Source organism: Apteryx mantelli, chromosome 4 (assembly GCF_036417845.1).
Source record: "Apteryx mantelli isolate bAptMan1 chromosome 4, bAptMan1.hap1, whole genome shotgun sequence".
NCBI lineage: Eukaryota > Metazoa > Chordata > Aves > Apterygiformes > Apterygidae > Apteryx > Apteryx mantelli.
In genome coordinates this window covers 79,030,364-79,052,487 of record NC_089981.1, presented here as the reverse complement: position 1 = coordinate 79,052,487, position 22,124 = coordinate 79,030,364, and the positions used below count along the sequence as shown (strand labels likewise).

Sequence of the window (22,124 nt, the reverse complement as noted above, 5' to 3'; positions counted from 1 at the left end):
TTAACTATTAAATGCTCTGAAGTGGTAAAGCGCAAGATTATGAATGTTTTTTTTGGAACTTTATTGGGGGAAGGCATAGTGAGAAGATAATGTCTTATTCCTCAGTAAAACAGAAGGAATGAAGTTGGCATTTTTGTCAGAAATGTATTCTGCACTGTAAGTCTATTGTCTATCATCCTTTTAATAATAGACACTTGATATACATGAAAAATCTGATCACTTCTCTGCTGGAAGAAAAGACGAGGGTTTTCTTTTTTTTCTTTTTTCTTTATCTCTTTACTTTTTCACACTGAAGTCTCTAGGCTGGTTTAGAAAAAGCAAAGGAAAAATCTAGTAAGACTAAGCAGCCGTGTATGAGTTTAGCCATATTTGATATCCAATATACTCTTAACTCACAATCATACACTTGATAATTCTTAATTTGACAGAAGTTATTAACATAAGAAGAACTATTATCATTAAAGCTACCAGTATAGCTTTTATACTATGTTGGCATTCCCATATCTAGAATTGGGTAAGGAAAACGGTGCATATCAAAAAGGGGGAAAAAAATCATATTATTCTTTAGTGTTCTTAGGATTTAAAACAAAGATAAAAAAACTAATGTTTCAGTATGTCCTGAAATAGTACTTGACTGATTGCTCTCTAATAGCTTATATCATTTATTTATTCATTTATTTATTTATTTAAAGGAGGATGTCAGAAGGTAAGTTCTTACATTGGACTGTGTTAGCCTGAAACACCAGTCTTCATTGTATTAACTATCTGAGTTAGTTAATAAATGCAACTTGGGCATAAAGCAACAAATGGATTTCGTGTACTAGTTTGGGGGTTGCAATTTTTCTTCTAATAGTCCAAGTTGTTTCACATCTTGGATGTATAATATCTTATTTGAGCTAAATATATTCTATTAGAAGGTATTGCTTGTCCCCATGAGAATTGTTAATAAAGAGCATCTATATAAATGTATACCCATTCTCTTTAATTTATTAAATAACAGCTGAATGTCAAAAGCATTGTATTTTTTTAGTAAGACTGTAGAAAAATGATGAGGAAAAAGATTTAATTCAGAACTGGAGTTTTAGCTTTATAGACTATTTTGTAACTGAGAAACAATGTGCTATGTCAGCTGTCATCTTCCTTTTTTGTGTTGTTACAGCTTTGTATCAGACATTGCCCTGTCCTAGGGGAGTGCAACTGAAGTTTCAAAACTCAAGTAGGAAAGTCAAGTGGATTCTAGGACGGCTTGAACAAACTCATCTAGAGCAAAGGAAATCAGACTTACCTGAAAGGTTTTTTTTTTTTTCCCCCCCTTCTCTATTATAGCATGTGCAGTATTTAGTTGTGGCCTTTTGGCATCCCTGCTGTGGTAGGTGAGTTATGAATGCATCTCTGCTGCAGAGCTCTTGGAATCTTAATTTTAGGTAAAGTAAGAAGTGAACTGGACAGCTGGAGGAGTATGAGTAGACAAACTATTTAAATCAGCCTGATTGGCAGCTCTCTTTAGCATATTAGCAGCTTACTTCTGTCTAATATGTTTTATAGACAATACAGCAAAGTTCAAGAAAAATAATGACGTTGCTTTGCAGTTGCATGCAAGGAAGTCCACTCAAGCATGGAAAGAGCATAAAAACACCAGTTTAGCAAGTAGAGAGTAGAAGCTGGTGTCAAGGACCAATTCAAAGTCAATTTCTTGATACTGAGTGAAAAATGATAGGGAAGAAGTTTCCACCTTACAAAGGGCGTTGTAAGTGTAGACCAATAAATTATGTTCATCTGGATTGGTACAGAAAGGTGACATGGTCAAAGCTACAGGCTAGAAAAATGACTTTTGCTGTGATAGTCTTCAAGGGTACAAAAGACACATGGTCATATGTGTCATACCAGTGAAAAGATGGAGAAATTGATATGCAAATTTTCAAGCTCTGAGAACATTAACTGGACCAGTTGATAGAAAAGGCTATCCATGCTTTACATATTGTACAGAAAGACTATAGATGGATCTGGGACACAAGGACTGAAAAAAATAATTGGTGCCTGTATTGCAGCTCATAATGATAGGTGTAGGATCCACATGTTACGATGAATCTGAAATCTAGGGAGGCATTGGAGAAAACTGGCTAAGAATCGTGTTACATCCACTTGGAACTCAAATTGATAGCTAGATGTTCACAAGAGATGATTGGAGATAGCCAAGATTTCAATTTCATCAGTAAGAGGTCAGGTCTAGAAAGATAAGACTGTGTCATCTCTATGGAAGATGTCTGTTGAAATTTTTGTGGGTGACATTACCCAGCTGTAGAAAGAGATGAGAAAATAGATGAAGATAGATCCTATGGATTTTCCCCTCCCTTCTACCTCCTTCAGAAACTGCGGAGCTGATTAAGAGTGTCCTTTAAATAACACAGGGGAGTATAATTGGAAAGAAGGATTGGGATAGGAGAATGGAGAAAAGGGAGACAACATTCCAAGAGGAACTTGTACAACTATTTGACAACTGTTGTCAGGGCGGAGACAGTTTGGGTAGAGTACTGATTCTGAGGCTCTTCTAGGAGGTCAGTAAGCTCGGAAATGAATGAGATGGCAGAATAGTTTTTAAGGCAGGTTGTGATGTTGGTGTAGCTTCTCTGTGCATGGAAGAGACTTGAATTGTGAAGGGAGGACATGTTAGATGTTGGGGAGCAGTTAGAGGGAAGTAAAAAGAGATGAGAATTGATGAGAATTGGAATGAAGCCATTGACTTGGTAGCAGGAGTAGAGAAGAATAGCAGACATCTGTGATGGGGAGAAGGAAGAGAGGAGGGAAATATAAGATTTGGAGACTGATATTCAGCGTAGAACTAATACATGTTTTAGGAGCACTGTGGTGACTTACTCGAGAGTGTTGGGTTACTTCTGTTGTGCGACAGTGTCCAAGTATTAGGCATTTTGATGATAAAATTGAGAGATTATAAAATATATACTGCTATGGTTATGATCTCATTTAAGGCCCTGCTTTTTTACAAGATGGATTTTTACAATTGTTTCTATTTAGGAGTCCATTTAAAATGAGAAATCAAAGAACTTATGAGTTCTCCTGTGTCCTAATTTTTGGCTAAGAACATTTTTTCATAAAGCTAGTTTTACTAAGGTGGCTGTACTGTGTATTTCACGTGTATGCTTTGATTGTATTCTTCAGCAGCATATTCCCAAGCTCCATCAATGCTTCTCTATTTTGTCGCTATGAGATACCTCTGATTCTTATTCCATCTCCACCACAAATAGGGACAGCTATGACACTGACTTGAAAATGCTAATTAATATGCAGTGTATTAATAATTTTCAATATTTTGAATCTTCCTTTGTATGTTTCAGACCATCTGTTTCATAGCCTGTGCTTCAACTCCTTTGGTGTTATTCAGACAATCTACTTAAAAACAAAACAAAACAAAACAAAAACTTACTTTAGTCAAATTTGCTTGAGGAATAGTATGGCAATAGTTGGCTACAGCATGTTTCTTCCTAATTGGTGAGCCTTTCAGAGATGCCTTTCTCTGGGCTGTCAAGCAGATGATATTGTGAGTCACCCCCTGCTTTGGAGAAGGCAATGCAGGTGTGGTCTGGGCTACGAGATAAAATATTGTGCTTGAGGTGCAGTAAATTTTGGCCTGGTCTTGCAAAGGGGGAACTGTGAATTTATATAGTGGATGCATGTTGAATTTATGGAGAATTGATGGAGATGTGTGTGTTAACTCACTCCAAGGTGTGTGTGTGTGTGTGTGTGTGTGTGTTTTGGTTTTTTTCCTTCTCTTTTTCAGCCTGTCTGCAGATGCAGACAGATAATCTTGAATAGAAAACAAGTTTTCTAGTGTGTTGTTATCTTCACTGATTAAAAAATGGGAACTTGGAAACTGTGTAGAACCACATGATGTCACTCTGTTCTTTTATAACAAGGTAACAGGTCTTTGGGATGAACAGTAAAGAGGCTCTACATATCATTTCTTGACTTCAGTAAAGTCAGTGTCTCATGACATTCTCGAAGTTTGGGAAACCTGGTTTATATTAAATTACTATAAAGTGTTATGAAGAAACTGTGTTTAGAAGATTGGCATGAATAATCCTCTGTCAAACTGGTGTTGTTTAGTTTAAACAGCTCTTCCTTACTACTTGCGCATTCTCTTAAATATAACTCCAGAGAAAAAGAAAAGTGTTTTCTACTATCCCTGTGGCCAGGTGAAGAAATAGTGGATTTAAGTAATGGCAAGGAAAGCTTTGACTAGATTTTAAGAAACTTAGCCTTTCGACAAGGATCCTGGATTTTTAGGGTGGATAGTTAAGGAAACTTGTGGAATTTCCATCATGAAAGGCTCTCCAGAACAGGTTAAACAGGCATCTCCACAGAATAATGTAGGTATAGTTGATCCTGCCTAAGGCCAAGAGACTGGATTAGGTGACCTCTTGAGGTTTCTTCTAAGCCTGTTTTTTGTATGTTCATTATACGATTTTTTTCTTCTTAAATATGAGGTCAAATTCCAATACTGGATTCCATGTCAGATACTCATTCTGCAAAACAATCCCCAGGCTCCACTGAATATTGGAACTATGTCTGAATCTTTTCTTCCATGGGAAAAATAATTTTATGAGCTGTAACAAATAGGTTCTTGGAGGCATTTTCATTGTTATCTGTGGCTGCATCCTATCTGTACTATAGCTGCCTTTAATAATACTGTTGGAGAATCTTGGGCTAAATTCTAGTGTATTTACAGCTCTGGATGACTGCTTCCTGCTGTGAAATGTAGTTACTTTGAAAACTTCAGGATACCGTGTACAGGATTGGCAGGCTGAGAGAGTGGAAACATGGGCAGAAATAGCCTGGAGGACTGAGGGAGTAGACTGAGAGCTAGCAACCTGGGCTTTTGTTGGCATTTGTCCTGTGCTTACTTCTAAAACTTGGATAGACTGCTCTCCATCATTATTTAGCTGTTATTAATGCAAATCTCCAGTTTGATACATGTAGTATGTCTCATGAATGAAGAGTGTTACGAATGTAGGGTTTTTTCTAAGATCTGCCTATGCAGATTGAAGCACAACTGTTTAAGTGGAGTGTTCATTTAATGAAGAGTTGCTAAATAATTCGATTTAATCTTTGTGGTTCAACATTATTAATTTCGTCACATTTTTTAGGCTAAGACATCTATTAGGCTAACACATCTATTGTGTTAGTTCTGTCTTTTAAACATCACATTATCTCTGTTCCATCCCCGTGAGCTTACAGGACAGTAACATGTCTCATTTATGCATGGGAATCTGAGGTGCAGACAGAGAGAATGCTTGAAAGCATCTGCTTAATTTTGAGTAGGAGTGTAGGGTCAGGTATCTTTCAGAGGATTTACATAGAAATACATATCTTTGAATACAGCATTTACTGGTTGTCAAACCACTGAGTCTGTCAGGAAAAAATGAGTTCTTAGCATCATTGTGCTAGGACTTTGTACCTTGGTAGAATTTTTGTTTGCTTGTTTCTCAGCTATTAACCACATGCTTCCAGCTTTTGCAGTAAATTATTGGAGGGCCTGCAGAACATACACATTGAGAATACTGTATAAAGCTGAGGCCCTTAGTAGGGGAAATGTAGCAAGTGAGCATATTCTTAATGATCAGGTCATAATACATATGCAGCATGGAGGTGAGGTGAGTTAAGTTAAAGCATACAGTTTTGGGGTGCTTGACTTTGTAGCAAGCTAGGTCTGCTAACATGAAGAGGGGTGGGAATATCTCTGGGTGTATGTACTTGTGCACACATCTAATTTCAGGTGGAGCAAAGAATTTGAACTGATGTTTACTTCAACCTAGATTAATATTTGGGCGTTTAGTGCTGGGCTTTGTCCTTTCCAGATCCCATCCCACTCTTTCTTCTATTTCTTTTCCATTGTCTAATTTTCATTCCCTTGTCATTTGAAGTTAGTCATCTTGAGTGTTGCTAAAGAGGGAGAAAAAGAAAACAAACTATTTTCTATTTTGTGGCTGTCTACTTTCCAACTGGAATAGCTGGGAGCAGTTACTATAGGGAAAGTCTTCTTTTGATGTTGTAATTCCAAGTGAAGAGAGAGTGCTTAGTACCTCTGTGGGAAGGTTGCCCATACAACCCGATCAACATGCAAGCTATGGGGGGTAAATTAGCATGGAGAGAACTGACTCTTCAGAGACTTTTAGCTCTAGCAATTTTACTAAGCAAGTAAAATGCCATGCAAAATGTGATTTTTCCCCCCCCCCCCCCAATTTTCTGAGGTTTACAATTTGTCCGAAGATATCTGGTTAAATTGCAAAATTGCCTCCATCATATAAAGGGTAGCCCACCTGTGAAGGTTAGGTTACTGTGCCAAAGCATGAATTTGTTTGTAACACTTAAATGCTCTGGTTTCAAAAATCTGATATAGCCAAAACTTGTTCCTTTCTTCCCAGCCTTATTCTCCCAGAACCAAGCCATTTTGACTGAAGCCTTAAAAAAGAAAAAAAGGAAAAAAAAAACCACCCTGTCAATTCAATGTACCAAAGATCACAAAAATTCAACACAAAAGACTAGAGCTTTGGCAAAGTTACAAGAAACTGAAAAGTACTTCCATCAGTAGTGTTAATGAGCCTTAATCATCCTTTTCCATCTAACGGGGGATTATAAATTTTACCCATATTCTTATTCATGTCATTTTTAAAAATATTCTACTCCTTTTATTTTGTTGTCTTTCAGATGATACTAACTGTGTTTCTGAGCAACAATGAGCAGATTTTGACAGAAGTTCCAATTACACCAGAAACAACCTGTCGTGATGTAGTAGAGTTCTGCAAAGAGCCTGGAGAAGGAAGCTGCCATCTGGCTGAAGTATGGCGTGGAAATGGTAAGAAAAATGTTTGGTGGAAACCAATTTAAATATATATGCTGTGTATAAAAAGGTAAAACTTACTTTTATATATGAATCATTTTGAATTTTACTTTGCTTTTTTTTGTAGCAACCTTAGATGCAAAAATAGTAAGACTTCTGAATGTGGAAATTCAATGTCTGTAAAGATAAATGCAACTCTTCTTGATTTTTTTTTTTTTTCTTAATTCTTTCTCAGTGTGGAATATTTGGTAAAATGTGCAGGTTAGTAAGATGTCAGTGCTCTGAATTTCAGATTTCCAGCTTACATAAACAAGTCAAAGGATTCAGTATCCCCATTCTCCTCCCCTTCCCCCCTCCCCCAAAGAAAAGGTGGGGGTGGAGTATTTTCAGCTCTAGAAGACACTTATTTCAAATAAGCATACAACATATGTAGGATGGGGAATATTTAAATGACAATACGGGATCTCAATGATATTCTTGTATAAATGAGTGCAGATCACTACCTGGATTTCTTTCTAATCCTGTTTCCTCCCTGTGAGGCATATGAACAGGGCCTGAGATTTAAGAACAAGTATGGGGTTTTTTCCTCCTGTATCATGAGTAATAGAAGTTCTGCAGTCAGAACTGTGCCAGAACTGGACACATCTCCATCTTCTTTGTGAACATTTCCCCTCAAAGGTTTGACAGCCTTCCTGGGTGTAGGGGAAGGCAGCGGTGCCTGTCTCCTGTTGGTGCTGCAGTTGTTACGTCACAGAATAATTGGATGGGCGTTTCTTTTCAGAAATGGGTAAAAAAAAAAAAACCTATTATGGATTCTTTTTCTAGATGAGTTCTTTCGGTTATGCATAGTCCAAGCCTCCTGGTTGTAGTATGTTAATATATGGAGGTTATAGTATATAGTATCAATATATGGATGTGAGTGGAATCAGTGGGTGGGTGAGGATTATGGTTTGGTAGGTTCTTATCTTTCAGTTACTAAGGTTGCCCCTATTTGAGCTTTTTATATCCTCTGTTTTGTATAATGACTGATGAGGTCATGAGTTGATATAGGATTCTTAAATCTTTCATAGAGGCAGGTTGGTTTGTTTGTTTTCAGTTTTATGTTTGTTTTGTCAGAGAAGCTTATTGCATTCTTCAGATGCCTACAGAGCCCTTCGGTATCAGCAATATAGAATAGTTTCCTCCTGGAATATCTTTTTCTTCCATAAACTGTTCTAAGACTCTATAAAGGCAAAAGGTGCCTCAAGAAGTCATTTCCGAATTGGATTTGAACTCGCAGAGTTTAGGCAAGAGTAAGCAGGCGAGAAGTTAAGCATGTCTGCAGTTCTAGGAATACAAATTCAGTTCATATTTAGAAAACTGCCTTTAAGGATAAAACTTACAAGGTGCTTAAGACTTTTTCAAATTGGAAGTGATGAGTCTAACTGTCACTTGTATAGATTTATAAAATAGATCTGCAGATTAAGTGTTAAATAGTTCTGAAATATCCCTAATATCTTGCAATTGGTTGTCTGTTAAAGTGTAACATATATGGTGGTATTTGTCCTCCATTCATTGTTTCTGCTTTTGCCTTCACAGTGCTTTGAGGGTGTACTGCCTCAAAAATGCGGAGAATGTTATCAGCTAGCTTCAAAGGATGGCTGGAAACTACTCAGTGATCCACAGCATTTTTGAGACACTTATGCCTTGCAACCCTGGCAAATACAAGCACAAATTTTCTATATTAACTTCTAAGATTGAGAAAATATTTTATTTGTGGATGTAACATGTAATTTCTCAAAATGTTGAGTATTTGAAGCTAAACGTTTCTATAGAGTGGGTCACTACAAAGAAATAAATAAAAAAATCTCCAGAAAGATGCAATGGAGGGACTAAGACTAAATTTAGCTATTTACCATGTGAGTTATGTGTCCCCGCTATAATCAAGAGAGATGTAGATATTGCAGTCAGTGGGACGTAGAGATCACTGATTTCAGCTAGTAGTTGTCTATTTGATCCTGAGCATCAGAGCTCACACTGTTCTCTGAAGCAGACACCTGCATACATGCACCTAAATTTAATTATCTTAACGTGGAGCAGAATCCTGCCAAGGCCTCTACTTGTTGAATGAGGCTGTCAGACTGTTCAAAATGAACTGGTGACTCCAAGTTTCTTTAAAACTCACATGAAGGTGCCTTCATAAATCTAGCTTCACTTGCTTAAGTATCCTAAGTGATAACTATATGGCTTCTACTTCATTATAAGTATGGAATAGAAAGGATTAAAGAGAATGAAAGCGAAAATGAGACGTTCAGATATGGGAACTCTGATCCAATTTGTTGTTATCATCTGTTTCTTGAACTCCCAAACAGGCTGGTGTTGCCAGCAAAAATGATGGCCTGCGCACTGACTTTGAGTCTCTCTGACAGGAATTTCACCACAAGCATTTTCATTTGCTTTTCTTAAATGTAGGGTACTGTCATAAAGTCTATGCGGTGGCGGCTTTACCTTCCTGCCGCATGGTTTGGGGGTATGTGAGTTTCTCAGTGAAACAACCTGAAGAATGTTTTTAACATGGCAAAACAATGTATTTTTCCTTCAGCTGTTCCTGAGAGCTAGGGTAAAAATCTTTTCACTGAAGCTTTTAAAAATAATTTTGCCTGGAGCAGAGATCTGATGTAGAAAACCTGAGTCTAAAGAGTTAAACTTGACAGTTACAAACAACTCAAACTATGGTTCAGAGTGGGAAGTGTGAAGTGATTTGCAAAGGAATTGTTGCATGCTGTGCCAGGAAGAAAATATATTATATATGGAGAGATGTATTTATTCTGTCTCTAACCCCTCAGCCCTGATCCTCAACAGAGGTCTACAGATGTTTTTTCAAAAGACATTTTGGAAAGTAAAATTCAAAACAATAATTGATAGTGAAAGTCATGGATTGAATAAACACCTTGGGGTGGGATTTTTTTGTTTTTTTGTTTTTTGTAGCACACTATAAATGGTTGGTTTTTTACTGATCTCTGCATATTGCATAGGTGATATATCACAGCTTTCTCTTTTTTTCATAAGACAGAACCATCATACTCTTCCTCTTCCTAATGTGCTTACCTTCTCTGTTCTGCAGGTAGCCACAGCCTCTTGTTTTAGATACTCTGAATAATACATGCCTAGTTGAATTCAAAGCGGTTAGGTTTGTAGACTGTAGTTTTTGTATTGGATTAAAAAAAAAGTTTGTATGCCCCAAATCTTGTCAAATTTCTAACCAGTATCAGAATAATAAGAATATTTTCTCCTAATAATCTTCACTACTTTGTTGTATATGAATACCTGTATACAGATAAACACCTGAAAAATGCATCATTTTATTTTTAGAGCGTGTCAGAAACAGGCCATTTCCAGAAAAATGCTGTTATTAAAATCCATGCAACTTTGGCACCAAAGATTATGCAAAATGTCTAGAATTTAGAGGGGGATTGCAATAGCTTATATCTTTATTATCTTAGTTTTTCTATGCTTGCATATGTGTAGCAAGGAAATGGTTGAGGAGCTTCCCAAGAGTTGTAAAATAGTTGAGGTATTGTTTGTATTACAGTTAAGAAACTGATTTTTCTCAGAGTTGCCTACCATAAGGGGATTTCTTAAAACTTGTGTTTGGTGTCTGTTCTCAGTTTCCCTTCTTTTCCAGTTTCTTGAAATGATTAATAGTTGAAAAAGACAACAGCATTTGTGCCTGATATATCGGTGCCTTTTGTAGCACCTTGTGCTTTGTCAGTTTGATGTTTTCCTCTTTTGTATGTATTTCTCATGCTATAGCAGGAGAAAAACCACAGACTTCTCTTCCTCATTCCCCAGCTATCGCAAGTCGCGGTTGGTAAGGAGATCGAAAGACAGGTGCGATGCCAGGAACTTGTAGTACAGTTCAAAAGAAAATGGGTTTCGACCTTTAAATCCACCCCTTACTCAATTACCCACTTTCATTTAAACCTGGAATATCCTTCAGCAATCGGTATTGTTGGTCTTCCTGCATTTAGTTGTAAAATAGAGGCAAATGACTGTGAAAGAAATAGGTGTTTACTGCAAGCGTATTTCTGCAAACCTTGACCGCTGGGGGGGCAGGGGGATGAGGGAATGCGTTCCTGAAATGGCAGTGAAATCTCTGGCTAAGAAGATAATCCCTTACCTTGCATTCTGGTTTCACATATGGCAGATATTTATGTGTTTATTACGAAACAGCAGGATACTTCTAATCAGGATAAAATTAGATTCTGAAGTCTGAAAGTTACTATAATTTAAATATCAGGTATGTAGTTTCAACACAAAGATTTTTGCAGTACTCTTCCATCGGTGTGGTTACCTGTGTTTTGGTCTTTCAGGGTATTTCAGGCATTACAGAATACTTGAAACTAGCTCATTCTCAAAATCGTTGCTTAAAAAGAAAGGATTCAAATTCACTTTTCAAGGTAGTCTTCCAAAATTTTCATCCAACTTAAAATCTAAGGCAGCTTTTGCAAATATTGTGTATGTATCTTGCAGTGTTCCAGTTAACTTTTCATAAAAACAAATATTCCCTAGATGAACTTTTAATGCCTTTTTAAAGTACAGGGATCCAGCCTGTTTATTACTGCTCTGTACTCGTATTTCACCTTCCCTGCTTTTTCTTTTCTATTTAAACTTTAAAATGAAAATTAAAGTTTGAAACAGTATTGGGAAAACAATTACTGAGAAATATGTCTGGAGCTGTAAGAAGTGGGAGAAGTTTAACTGCAGTATTATTATTATGGGTTATTAAAGAGCAAGTGTTTCTGGAAAACATTCTTTAATGCTATCATAACTTACAGCAAGTATAAGATGATGCTTTCTTTCTGCAGTTTTTTTTGTTTTAAAGGAGGGAATGTGGACTTCAACTCATCATATCTTGTGCCAAGTGTTAATGTCTGTTTTCTCTTCCTCCTTATTTTGAGTCTGCTTTGTGTAGCTAATTTGCACAGAACGATTAGTGCTTCTTCATCTTCTTTTCTTCTGTTTCAGTGACATTCTGACCTTGTTTTCTGTCTAATTTAGAGCAACATATTCCAGGTTGTTTTGGTGGAAGAATTGCAAAAGTAGTACAAAATGTCTTTCTCTTTTCTCTCCATGGACATGTCAGAAAAATATTAGCCTTGATTCTTCAGGGTACTTTATGTAAATAGAACGTTTTATTTTGAATAGCTTCTAGGATCAGGGCCTTGACTGGGAAGGGGAGAGCAGCCTAACCAGCAGTGGTGCTGCGGCCGCTCCTCACCGTGCCAGAACTAGCCCAGCCCTGTTGTGCATCAGACGTCCAGTTTCTTGGTACTTTGTTATCAAGCTTCGGTTCTTGCTAGGTTCAGCTAGCAATTTGTTTCTTTGGGAAAAATTCCCAAAGCTTCAGTTCTGCTGCTTCCTAAAGTTTCTGAACTAAACCATTTAGGTATTTTATCCAGCGTGATCTTTATAAGACTCGCGCTGCGATTTCAGTGGATATGCTTCAAAGCACTTGAAATCTTACCTTACTTTAGGAGTTGAAAAACCTGAAAATCATGTTTTAAAAATTCCTTTTCAAGAATGGAGCTGTAATAAGCCACTGACCATATTCTTGTGTGTGTAGGTAATATTGACAATGTTTCTTGGAATCCACTTAAGTGAGGGACAAGGAAAAGAAAAGACAAGCATCTTTTTTTAACCATTTTTTGATCCATATAATTAGTCTGTGATTTAAACGACTCTTCTCTGTTGAAGGTAGCTAGAGCTAACTTGCTCACCTGTTTTATTCACCACATCTATAGTCCTGTAAAATCTTCTTAATCTAAGAAAAAATTGAGAAGCAGTGTGTGCGGTAGATAGTAAACAAATAGTAGTGGTTAATCTGCTTCCTCCCTTGCTAATCTTTTGGATGGCACACCTGAAGGTAGATCTAAAGGGTTGTTTCCGTTTTACTGACCTCTAACTCCGCTGTTGCAATACTTACTATGTTCGGTATCATTTTGTCTGTATCCTTGGATATTCACAGAGTATAAGGACTGTGAAAATAGAGCAAGGAAAAGGCCTACAGAGAAAGTTTGTTATCAGATTTGAGGAGGAGATCTCTGCCCTGGAGACACTTCAGTTCATTTCCCTGTGCAGAATTTTTTTTCTTTTTTTCTTTTCTAATCAATTTTCAGATAAGAAATAGTCCTCCCTTCCTCCCTCCCCTGCCCAAAAGTCAATCCAAGCTTAAAAAAAGAAATATTTTCTAAAACACATACTACGGTATCATTAGCAGAGCTGGATTTGAGAATAAAATAATTGAAATGAAAGAAAAATGCAATTATAACAACAGTGTTGTTTTAGGTTTAAACAAATGTATCTGCAAACTGCAGTGTCTGGAGAATGTTTCATCTGTTCTTCAGTTAAATTTTTCTTCAGATGGGTGTTCTGTGAAGACAGTCACAGCCTGGGGCTGCAGTCTGCCTTTCAGATGGCCTCCTCGGTGGTGGTTTGGGTATTGAGATGAAGGGAGAAAGCAGAGGTTGGGGGTAGTTACCGAGATGGGGTGCTTGAGGATCAGAGGTGAGCACCATTCCTCAAGAAATAGTGAATATGTCTCTCTCTCACTGGATATTTTTGAAATAATTGTAGAACTGAATTTCCCTAAAAGCTTTGGATGGTGTATGGAGAGAGGCATACCACTTATACCAATTATTGTTTTTCTAATAACAATATAAATATATTATTATTTTTCATCATGTAGCTTCTGTGGTAGAAATTTGTTTGTGGTCACCAATTAAAAGTTTTATCTTAATATTGGGCTTTCTCTATCTTCAATGTGCGACGTTTCTTTGAGTGAGAATGTTTCTGATACTCCTCAGTGTTAATAGCAAAGGGCTGCTCCCGGGAGGCTTAGCTGTCCTGCAGTTTTGTTTGATGTGTAGGAAGGGTTTGACACAGAACAGGGGGAACAACCCCAAATTTTTTTTTTCTTAATTGGTTAAAGATATAAAGCCTTAGGATATCTTAATTTATACATTGGGAGTTGGTTATAAAGGAATGAGGAGATCTTACTAAGATGTTGATGAGGTCGGACTACTTGACGTGACAGTTTTTGTCAAAACATTTACTATATTAAGTACACTGAGAATCAAGTGATACAAGTATATTGTTTTTCTGAATAGTATAATTAAGTATCTCAAGAGTATCAAGATGTATATGCATATATATAGTTCATAATACTTATAGATTTAGGTAAATTACATTATAAAAGGTATATTTGGGGAGTCCTCCCCCCCCCGCCCCCAGCTTTTCCCAAGATGTCTGTTATATCTTTGAACCATTTTGTCCTCTAATGTCAAATGGGTTAAATATGAAAGGGATAACAGATTTCTAGAGGTGCTCTGCCTGGTAAGAGGTAATGGGGTCTGGGGGTAGAGGGGATTTTGGTTTTAACAATGAAGAATGAAAACTCTACTTTTGGGGTTTCCTCCAAGCCTATTTTTCTGTAATAATTTTGTTTTGACTGATCAGAGCTGAATCTAGCAAAACTAATTGAATCTCTCCTAATATCAGTGTATTCTGATTAGAAGATATTTCCTAATACTATGCTTAGTATTAGGAGGATCCTAAAAGGGAGATTTTCCTACCTTAAATGAAAATATTTCAGAATAAATGCAAGTATGGAAGCATGAAAAAAAATATTTGTAAATATATATTCATTTTGAAATCCTAAATATGTGGTATGTAACCTTCTAATAATAGTATATTTGATTGTTATAATATATTAATTCTTTCAAATCTGTTTTGCATTTCTTTAGAGGAAAACAGAAGCTTACTGTTGCGTAGAACTTTATTTGCTCTAAGATTTGCCAGTAATTCCACTTCTGTTAGAAGTTAATGTCCAGCCCAGTGTATAGGAATGGGTGTACCTGCTCAAGTGCTTAGGAGATGGAATATCAATATAATGATGTCTTTCTAATCTGAGCAGAAAGCGTGAGGTTCAAACTGAATACATCATTTTAATAATAGAATAAAAAATCCATCCGGGGATGGAGAGTAAAGGTGCAAAGATCAGCCGTATGAAAAGTATTGTGATGAAGCGTTCCTGGCATAACTAAACTAGTGCTTGTGAATGCTGTGTTGTTTTTTGTTTTGTTTTGTTTTTGGTATGGTTTTACAAACTAGTTATGAACTGCTCTTAAGCAACAAGCTGTGTTACAGTAACAGACTAACTTTAATACATTTTCTGTTGGTGTCTGTTTGTTTGTTTCTTTGACCCTACCTAAGGGAAAATGTGTTAGATGGATTGAATTACTGCGTAAGAGACATTCTGATTTTTAATGAGTTCTATAGAACTTTTCTTAATTTAAAATATTTGAGTGATAGGTATTTTATTTTTGTATTTCTAGAACGTCCCATACCCTTTGATCACATGATGTATGACCACCTACAGAAATGGGGTCCCCGCAGGGAAGAGGTAAAATTTTTTCTTCGTCATGAGGAGTCACCAGCTGAAAGCAATGAACAGAGTGAGTACGCTTATCTTGTAGTGTTGATACCTAAACATACTTAAAATATTTTCTGAAGTGATCTTGATTGTTGTAAAAACTGTTGACAGTTTAAAAGAACAATATAATTTTAGCATTGGTCGCTAATATGATCTGATGATGCATGTCATAAATTTTAAACACTTTAAATTTAAAAAGTTATTAAAATAGCTCTGAAAGAAGTTAACCAGGAAATGCTGACTTTGTCTTACTTAACTGCTGTGTAAGTATGGGATAGCAAAGATAAGAACCAGAGAAGCTGTCTTTGAACTTAATAACTCTTAACAGCTTTCTCTTCCATGTATTCACCCATTTGCCCTTTGAACTTTTGTAAAATTATTTTGTTACTCACAATATCCTGTGGCAAGGAGTTCAGCAGTTGAACTGTATGTTGTATGAAGAATCATCTCCGGATGATCATCTAGAAAGTCCCTACATTTTGCATTTTGAAGGGTTGGGATCTCTCTCGCCCACCCTTGGTGAAAAAGAATCAGTGAGCTTTTTTTGTCTCCTTTAGAAACCAGATTTAAAATCTGCGTGCATGCATGTGTGTGTTTATATGAGTAGTGATAATTCACATCCCGAAAAATCTCTGGTCTGCTTGTTTCTGTGGAAAAAGTTTTTGTTAAAAACAGTGCTGTGTTAAGTGGAGACTTTCTTAAAAGACTGAATAAATAAAAGAGCGATGAAAATAATATAGACTATGCTTAATTTATGAGAAGACTTTGAGGTTGTGCATTATATGCTTTATGGCTGTCAGACTGTCTGAAGGATGGGAAAGGAATCTTGAAGTGAGATGTATATTTGCATGCTCAGATTATCCTTACTCATTCGACTTACCGACTACTTCTGACAACTAAATTTTAAGTTTTGGCTCAGTTCTTATTGCTTTAAGCTGGGGTTTCTTTAAATGGGGTTTTCTCTAAATGGCTGCTGGTTGTTTTGAATGCCAGATGTAGCAAGTCCAGTAATGTATGAGGGATTTTTGTATATATTAATTCTGTACTTGTAAAATACTCACTCATCCTTTGGGCAATATAGGAGCAATATGAATTTAAAATACATAAAGAAATTTAAGATGCACCTGAAAACTTAGTTTCTTGTGCATGAAGCACGTCCCTTTTGAATCCAGCATACAAAGCTTTTTAATTAATCATTGAACTATGGATCAATTTGCAGATTAAAGATCTTTCTAAGACATTGGAAAACCTCTCTCTAATATATGCATTTATAAGCTCAGTTGGAGCTACTGCTTCTTGTGGATGCAGAAATAAGAAACTTAGTAGTCTTGCTCAGTTCGTTCCTTTTTATAACAGGGTTGCCTAAACATGAGTCAGAAAAGTGGGACCTACATGTCTTTACTTTTAACAGAGGAAGTCTGTGAAGTAAATATTTCATTTCTGTTGATTCCACTGCTTACAAAGAATAACCTAATAAGGACTTGGAACTAGCAGAACTAAAATTCGCGGATTTAAGCTTTATGTGATAGCAAGCAGAGAGGATTGTGCAGTGTTGAAATGAATAATAAGAATGATTAAGTACTTATGTAAAGTATGTAAAATTGCTTACATAAAATTGCTGAAGTCCGACAATGAGCAAAATGGAACTGTACAGCAATAAATATTGTTACATATGAAATATTTTGTTTAGAGTTATTTAAGTAATTACAGAAAGAAGTCTTTTCTTCTCGAAAGACGGACTTTTGTATTTCCAGTGCACAAATATGTAGTAAATTTCCTCTCAACTGTTTATTTTTTTAAGACAATTCTCACCAGTGTCAGAAAATAAAAAGGAGAGCTCTATATGTTCATAAATGTGATAACTGAATGTTTAAAAAAATATATATATATAAAAACTACAGATTCAAGAATGGAAACCATTTATGTTGAAAACTGATTTTCTCACTATGTAATATTTTACTTTTAGGTGGTCGTCAAGCTCAAAATCAAAGAAATGGAATAAATATACCTGTGGAGAAGCGTACAGAGAATGGGGTATGTAATAAATCATGATGGTTTAATGTGGTCAATTCCACTCAAATATTTGATGTTTAAAAAATTCATGCTTTTCTATTATGGTGGGAACTAGTGAAAACATATAGATCTTGTTCAGTTGTGATTTTTATTATAAAGCAAGTGTGAGAATATCATTTTTTTTATGAACTATGCTAAATTTTCTCTTTAGAGAGGAAAAGAACCCCACCCCTACTATGTCATGCAAAGTCCCCAGTATCTAACTACTGCATTTTCTCATCTGTCTTCCTCTGTCTTCCTCATCCTGTGTGAGAGAGAACCAGCTGTATTACTCTTGCATACCTGTATTGCCTGTCCAAACATCTGTGCTTGTTTGATTTGCCTCACTGATATTGGTTCATGACTTAGCTTCATATGTATCAACATGAAAACATATCTTTAGATTAGGGTGTTTTCAGATGCCGATGGAAGAGGTTAAATTCCCCTCAGAGCCACCTCTTTGTACTGGTTTAATCTTACTCACTTGATTCATTTCTTATGCTTTTTTTTTTTTTTATCTAAAATATTATCAAGTTTCTAATTTAAAATACATGTTATATAACACAGGCTATCTGTTAGGTAGTGTTCAGTGATTCCTGGTTTGAACATCCTCTATGTTACAAGTAAAATATAGCGCATCTTTTTCAAAACTATCATGGCTTAAAAACTTTCTACTCCAGAGCTGAAATTCACATTGCTTTTTTTTTCTCCCTTCTCATCTTCAGTACCAGTAAAGACTTTACAAGGCACGTTCTGCTTTCATTCACCCGGGGCCACTCTGCTGCTTTTACTCAGGCACTCTAGCTACATTTGTCTGTTCTTTAATACTTTCACATTTCAAGAAAAAACTTGACCTCACCAGTTCATAGCTGTATTGTCTCTGCAGAACGGGTTATGTGTAGCAGTTTAGAAAGTTGTTACAATAAACCTATCATTTTATAAATATCCATAGTTCTCTTTTTCAGGGTAAAATAACACTTTAAAAGCAAACAAAACTGATCAGATTTTCATGTTCAGATGTCTTAAAACGCAAAGAACTAAAAGGTAATTTTGCTGCTTCAGCAATTTTGTGCTTGTATATTGCCTGATGTTTGGCATCTCAAATTCACACGCACATTGAACAAAGTGCTGTTTTTTCCATTCAGCTGTTCAGCAAGTTTTCAGCTCTTACCAGCTGTTTTGTATATGGCATGTGGGCCTAGTGGAAGGAATTTTTTTTCCTGTTCAAAACAGTTAATCATGTATAGCTCTCTGCATTTCTCTTTCCTGTAGAGAAAAGTAGCTGATATCCTGTGCTGCACAGCTCCGTTTATCCTGCTGCCATTGTCTTAGTGACAATGTAGTGAGATCATAGGAATGTGCTAGGGGAACATAACTCTTTCATGACCTCCCCAGATCTCTTCTGCCATGTAAGTCATAGTGCATTTGCCTCATTTGAGACATAAGTATCTTTGGAAATTCGGACTGGCACGTGCAGTATGCCTTGTAATGAGATTTCTTGGCAACTCTAAAGTTTATGAAAATGCAGCTTTGTGTCTAGTTTGGTTTGCTGTTAATTTTATGCGTAAAACACAGACCTGGTACCTTGATTAACACCACTATCAGTTTGCCATTCAATGTATATTAAAAACCAAAATGTTTGGCCAAAAAATTCTAATTTATTAGAGAATCATTCACTTTAAAATGGACTTTCAGCAACTTTATGAAATTACTAAAAACACAAGAAACACTAAAACACAAAGAGGCTATATTAATGTAAGTTGCTATGTGTTCTGTGCCAAAAATGTTACCAATTAAGTTGTAAAAAGTGTATAAAACTATGATTTGCAATTGTACCAAGCTTTTCAACTAGAGGGGGAGGGGGAAAAAGAGGTGGCTTCAGGATCAAGGATTTAATCAGCTTATGCTTACGTAATGCATTAGGCTTATTCATTGTTACTGGCTTGCTAAATGTTAGACTAGCTCTAAAATCAATACAACCCAATGGAACACTGAGGACAGCTAAAATCTTACCAAATACATCCAGGTATATTTTTGCTGTATTTTATTGCTTTAATAATGAAATGTTGGGTGTTTTTTTTTGTTTTTTGGGTTTTTTTTTTGTAAACTTAATATCTGGATAGAGCTAGAAGTGTGACGTGCATGGAAAACATTAAGATGAATGTTTGCTTCAGTGTTTGAATCAACAGTCTTGGATAAAATGATAGTCAATCTGTGTTACTGCAATTCAATTTAGATAATTTTATGAATTAGCAATTTGTCATATGCAATGTCTTCTCTGTTTTTTGAAACTCTGTGCATGGTCAGCAATTATTAAAATAATGGTGGGTTTAAAATCACAAGATTATATAAATCCTTAATTTTTATCAGATTATCTTCCAAATAAAAAATTATTGTTAAGAATAGAGTAAGTTAGGTCTCTTTAAACAGTGAAACATGCATTGTTGTAAAAAGAATACTTATCTGTAAGTACTCATCTGAGAGCTTTGCATTCTGCCTATCCAAGTATAAGGAGAAACTATGTAAGATGGTATAAATTGACTAGTTCTCCTACTCCTGAGATGAGCTTTTAGTGAGTTTGCTTTTATTGACCACTTTCTGTCTTTGAAGTGGAATTATGCTGCAGTCAGGACCTGATCTCTTTCCACCGCCATCTGGAAGGTATACATAGGTGGAGTTAAGACTTACATAACAAAACATTTTCCTTTGCCAGGGAGACAGGCTAGCTTCTCAGAGAGGTTCTTTTCTCTGAGAATAGTTGCCTCTTCCATGCCTTTGCACATGTAACTGAGCCAGTTTGATCTGGACACAAGTGGTAACAAGGGAAATTCTAATTAGATATTGGGGGAAAAAAATTTGTAATGAGAGTAGCGAGACATTGGAACAGATTTCCCAGAGTCTGAAATTTCCATCCTTGTAGATATTCAGAACTTATCCGAACAAGGTCCTGAGCTTTCCAAACCACTCTGAGTGGAGGTATTTGGACCAGATTGTTTCCAGAGGTTCCCTTCTACCTAAATATCTACCTAAATTCTGCTTAATATCCCTTTGATTCTGTGATCATCAGTATTTTGGTGCTCCAGATGTCCTACCATTTAGTCATTCCTTGATTTATATCAGTGGCCACAAAACAGTGGTCATACAGTGCTGCCTGCTGTTTGCTTCCATATGTCCTAGTGTGATCTGAGCTTCGTTCCATAGAAGGGCCAGTGGTCTGAAAATAGTGAGAAAGAGCAAGTATAGTTCTAGCCACTGGGGGTCACTGGTACATAGAAGAGGGGCCAGGAGTCACCCGTGGTGGTGCAGCTGCCAGTCATCAGTAGGAGAAGTGGATCAGAGATTTACCTAAAGTGCCGGAAAGAGGACTGACCAGATGAGGACAATTTTCCAGATGACAAGGTAATCGGGGGACCAAGAAATTTGTCGGAGATGAGACAATGGGAAAGCAAAGGTACGTCAGGAGCTAAAAAGGACCAGGTACAGGAAGATGGAAGGAAAGTGAATGGGACAGAACAGAAGTAGCCTAGTGTAGTGAAAACAGTCTTTTTTTTTTTTTTTTTTCTTAATGAATATAAATTACTCTTATGTTTCTATAGTTGCCCGGTTTAAATTATTTTTCTACTTGATAATTTACTCTGGGAGAATAAAATATCAGTTTGTAGTCTTCAGTGCTATTCTCTCTTTAACTTCTTTTCTCTTTGTAATATTAAATTTCCACTCCCAGTTTAGAGAGAATGATATCAGTAAGCTTTTTTTCTTGATAAATATTGATTGAAGCCTGAAGCCAGAAATTACAAAGTGGAACCTGATTTCTGTCTCACTATGAAATTTTTTAGCTTTAATGTAAAGGAAACTCAGAAAGAGGAGGAAAACTTCATCACCCAAACTGCAAATTGCTTTCTTATGGTAGAGTTGAGAATTAAAATTTTGTGCTAGTAGGTAACAGAGATGAACCTTAATGTTTATGGTAAAGTGGATACAATCAGGCTTTTAATACAAGTTACAATAGGTGGTCGAATGGTTTGAGGATGAGGAGAATCTTCTAACTTCAGGCTGGGGGGGAAACTGTTCATGGAAATTCAATTAACAGGGAGGTTAAAACTTCCAGGTTTATGTATGCACAAAGCAGCTATGACTAGTACTGAATTAATGGAGGAGATCATCAGGGATAAATCTGGATCTCTCAGATAATCTCAGATAATTTGTCCATCTTTTTAACTGTCCTTGGAAGTGCAGTGGCTCTAATCTTCCTGCAAGTGGGCATCATATGGAAATGCTAGAAGGTCTTGTGACTTGAGAAATCTGATGGCCAGGAGGCAATGTAACATTTTAGAGTGCATAAACATTTTTTGTTTTACTAGGATACTCCTTGCTGCTCTCTTAAATGCCATTTAATGATTTATCTTGTTGCACTGTGTGCTGAATTATTGAAGCTTATTGTGGGATATGTGCAGCACTGTAGTTTCATAAATGACAATGAAATTCAAGTTGTTTAATACTGTTATGACAAATGAGTCAAGTAGTTAAACCCTGCAGCATCTGACATCTCAGTTATAAATAAATGAAATAAAAATAGTTCCCTGAACCAGTCTTGAAAGCATTTAACTTACAGCTTTATAGACATATTTTTTTTTTAAATGAAGGAAGAGAGATCCTTGGAAGAAGCTCGCATTCACAAGAGGCGGCACTTACGCAATTTGTTTAAAAATGTCCAAATAGAAAAGTTGTCAGGCTTGGGAATCT

At 36.3% G+C, this 22,124-nt stretch overlaps 1 protein-coding gene across 1 annotated transcript in view; it reads left to right on the top strand.

The window, feature by feature from the left end:
* PPP1R13B (protein phosphatase 1 regulatory subunit 13B) overlaps positions 1-22,124 on the top strand; it is a 74,947-nt gene that overhangs the window by 19,596 nt on the left and 33,227 nt on the right. The window contains exons 2-4 of the mRNA XM_067295054.1: positions 6,724-6,871; positions 15,232-15,351; positions 17,296-17,363. Of these exons, the coding sequence (XP_067151155.1) occupies positions 6,724-6,871; positions 15,232-15,351; positions 17,296-17,363 (336 nt within the window). The remainder of the gene's footprint in view (positions 1-6,723; positions 6,872-15,231; positions 15,352-17,295; positions 17,364-22,124) is intronic.